Consider the following 3,540-nt stretch of genomic DNA (forward strand, 5'->3'; position numbering starts at 1 on the left):
TCTGAAGGAGTCCCCAGTGCGAGGTGGCTCCGGGGATTGAGTTTGGGGCTTGGAGTCAAGAAGTCCTGAATTCTAATGTAACCTCAGACACTTAGAACGGTTTGACCTGGGCCAGTGATTTGATTTCCGGGTGCTTTAGGCTCATTATCTGTGAAATAGGGATGGTAATAGCGCCTGTCTCTAGGCTTTATTGTGTTTTTGTTTTTTATTTTTAAACCCTCACTTTCCATCTTAGAATCAATATTGTGTCCTAGGGCAGAAGAGCCTTAAGGGCTAGGCAATGGGGGGGGGGGGGGTGTTCAGTGACTGGGCCAGGGTCACACAGCTGGGAAGTGTCTGAGGCCGGGTTTGAACCTAGGACCTCCTGTCTCTAGGCCTGGCTCTCCATCCACTGAGCCACCCAGCTGCCCCTAGTCGGGCTTATTGTAAGGATAAAATGAGACAGCCTTTGTAACCCTTCAAGGGCTCTATCATAACAGGAATTTTTTGAAGTTCAGGGATTTGGATCTGTAGCTATTGATGGAGGTTTAAGTGCGCCTTCCCAAGAGACTGTGATGCAGATGTCAAGTCTTTGATTACCATCATTAGCTACGTCACCCCCTCTCATTGTCTCCGCACTAGATTCCAAATGCCACAGTTGGGGCATGTGACTGGCTCAGCTTCTAGATTCCACGAGGGGACGACTTGCAATTCTTCATCTCCTTCACAGAACCCCGAGCAGAGTGTCTTCACTGTGCTTTAAAAAAACAACCAACAAAACGGGAGCAGCTGGGTGGCTCAGTGGACAGAGAGTCAGGCCTGGAGGAGGGAGGTCCCACCTTCAAACCTGGCCTCAGACACTTCCCAGCCGTGTGACCCTGAGCAAGTCACTGAACCCCCATTGCCTACCCTTACCAATCTTCTGCCTTGGAGCCAATACACAGTATTGATTCCAAGACGGAAGTCGAGAGTTTAAAAAAAATTAAAACAAACAAACAAACAAATAAAAACACAAAAACCTCACCTTCCAACTTGGGGTCAATACCTTGTGTTGGCTCCAAGGCAGAAGAGTGCTAAGGGCTAGGCAAGGGGAGTCAAGTGACTTGCCCAGGGTCACACAGCTACGAAGTATCTGAGGCCAGATTTGAAGGTGGGACCTCCCACCTCCAGGCCTGGCTCTCTGTCCCCTTCACTGAGCTTTTTTCAACTAATACTTGTTTACTGAAACATGGTGACCACAATTCTTGGGGTAGATTCTAGAATGCATATGAGAAAGTCAAGACAAGCATGTGGGACCAGGCTGCCCTGTCCACTCACTCGGAGCTGCAGAGCAGCAGACACTCCCTGGCTTCTAGAACATCACTGAAGACCTTCTGAAATCTTACCACCCGTAGGCTTATGAATAAAGGCAGTTTCCAAACTAGTTGGATTCTCTTCGAAGCTTATGTTGATTTTCAGTTAAATTCAGATAATTTTACCTTTTGAGAAAACAGAGACTAAAGAGGACAAGTCCGCTAGAGCAATGTTTATTGACGTACATACGTAGCTACTCAATCAGAAAGTGGCCCATAACACGGAGGTGGTTGTGATTTCTCCAACTAGATTTGAATCCCGTCTGCCATGGCTAATATTCCTCCTTGGCCAGAGCTTTGTCTTTCCGGGCTGCAGTATAATCTCCCGAGATTTTTTGAGGAGGGGGATGGGAAGGAGTCGTAGCTTCCTGGGCCCATCTTCGGGAGGACCGCATCCTTTCCATGACATCAACAATGAAACATGTCCAATTGTGTCACCAGACTTGAGGGGCAGATTAGAGGATTTAAAAAATTAGCCGCTTAATCAGTTCCTGGAAGCAAATAGAACATTATTTTTATGCAGATTACAGGAGAATCATTTGGAGCCTTTTCCACTGAGGCAGGATTGGGGGGCAGTGCAGAACGGGGAAGGGCTTCATTTAGCAAATGTGGAAACATCTTTTCAGTACTCTTCTTTAACCACTCTCTAAACATGTCGAAATCTGAGTTCTATTACAGACAATATGGATTTTCGTGAGCTAATTGTGTCTTAGATATTGTTCTGTGTTGGTTGCACTCTGCGGCTTAGATGTGCTAGCCACTATAACAATTCTCCCAGTGCACCGTAAGCTTGGAACCATCCTATACTGGCAGATGAGTGTCTCCTCTCAGTATTAACATGGTAGGGTTGGTGGCAGAGTCTGGATCCTGGGGTGCTATAAGAGGAATCATCAGATTGCCTCCTGCTGGAATCAGCTCTGAAGCAGGAGAAGGAAACTCCCTGGTGTTACTGGGATTCATATCTGCCAAGGAGGAGGGATCACCCAAGAACTTTTGTCTCATACTACCTTCAGCTGTCTCTTTAGGGCCTAGGGGCGTTTTATGGGTTTGGAAAAACCCACCATTTGGTGCCTCGGTGGTGCTCCCCTCAGTTGCTCTTTGAATGCCCACTGGGATGGTAGCTTCAAATACATCATCTGGACCACTGGGGGTTGGGAGTTGACCCTCTGGGGTTCCCCAGATGGCAGGGTTTCCTCCTGTTTGTCCTGCAGGAAGAGCTGCATCTTGGGTATTAGCATCTATCCCTGACTGGCCAGTTGGGAGTGTGGCTCCAGTACCAAAGGGTTGAATGAGCAGTCCTGTGAAGATCTGTGGAGCCATTGGCTAAAGTTGTGAGAGAGAGAGAGAGAGAGAGAGAGAGAGAGAGAGAGAGAGAGAGAGAGAGAGAGAGAGAGAGATTGAAAAAAATTTCCATTTGACTGTACCTAAAAGCATTAACATTTTTGTATTTTCAAAGGTTTGGTCTAGGAGGGAGGATTATGGGTAAAGAGAAAACAGCACAAATATGGTGATTTCTATCAAATATGTCTTTGCTGTCTTGAACTAATTAATGCTGATTTCATTTAACTTTTTTGTTATTGTGCTACATCTTTCAATATAACACAGTGAAAAAAATTCAGAATTTAGAGAAGTGAATTGGGAATCAGGAATCGGAATTTTATGACCTGGGTAATGCTGAGCAAATCACACCTTCTTGGGGCCTCAGCTTGTTCATTGTAAAATGAGGGCTGTGTATTAGATGATCTCAAAGACCCCTTCCAGCTCTTAGTCAACAATCCAGTTACTGGAACCTTCCCTCCAAGGTCATCTTCCTTTTACTCTGTATATGTCTGACAAGTAGCTATTTATTTATATGGCATCTCCTCCATCAGAGCATAAACTCCAGGGTTCGGGAGTTCCTTGAATCCCTAACACTTGCCACAGCATACGGAAGGTAGTAAGCACTTTGTAAATGATTGTTGAACATCCTTTAGGAAAAGGAAATCCACAATGACCCAGGACAATTCCGAGGGATTTATGGTAAAGATGCTACCCACATTTAGAGGAAGAACTGCAGGAGAGGAAACATATAAGAAAAACAACTGCTTGAACGCATGGGTTGGGGTGGACGTGATTGAGGGTGTGGACTCGAAACTACCACACCAATGCAACCACCAACAATTTGGAAATTGGTCTTGATCAAGGACACATGACAAAACTAGTGGAAATG

At 45.7% G+C, this 3,540-nt stretch overlaps 1 protein-coding gene across 1 annotated transcript in view; it reads right to left on the reverse strand.

The window, feature by feature from the left end:
- Positions 1-2,132: 2,132 nt before the first annotated feature.
- Positions 2,133-3,540, reverse strand: part of AMTN (amelotin) — a 17,043-nt gene continuing 15,635 nt past the window's right edge. Inside the window, exon 8 of the mRNA XM_044682187.1 lies at positions 2,133-2,654. Coding sequence (XP_044538122.1) covers positions 2,133-2,654 — 522 coding nt within the window. The remainder of the gene's footprint in view (positions 2,655-3,540) is intronic.

The sequence above is a fragment of the Gracilinanus agilis genome, chromosome 6 (genome assembly GCF_016433145.1).
Source record: "Gracilinanus agilis isolate LMUSP501 chromosome 6, AgileGrace, whole genome shotgun sequence".
Taxonomy (NCBI): domain Eukaryota; kingdom Metazoa; phylum Chordata; class Mammalia; order Didelphimorphia; family Didelphidae; genus Gracilinanus; species Gracilinanus agilis.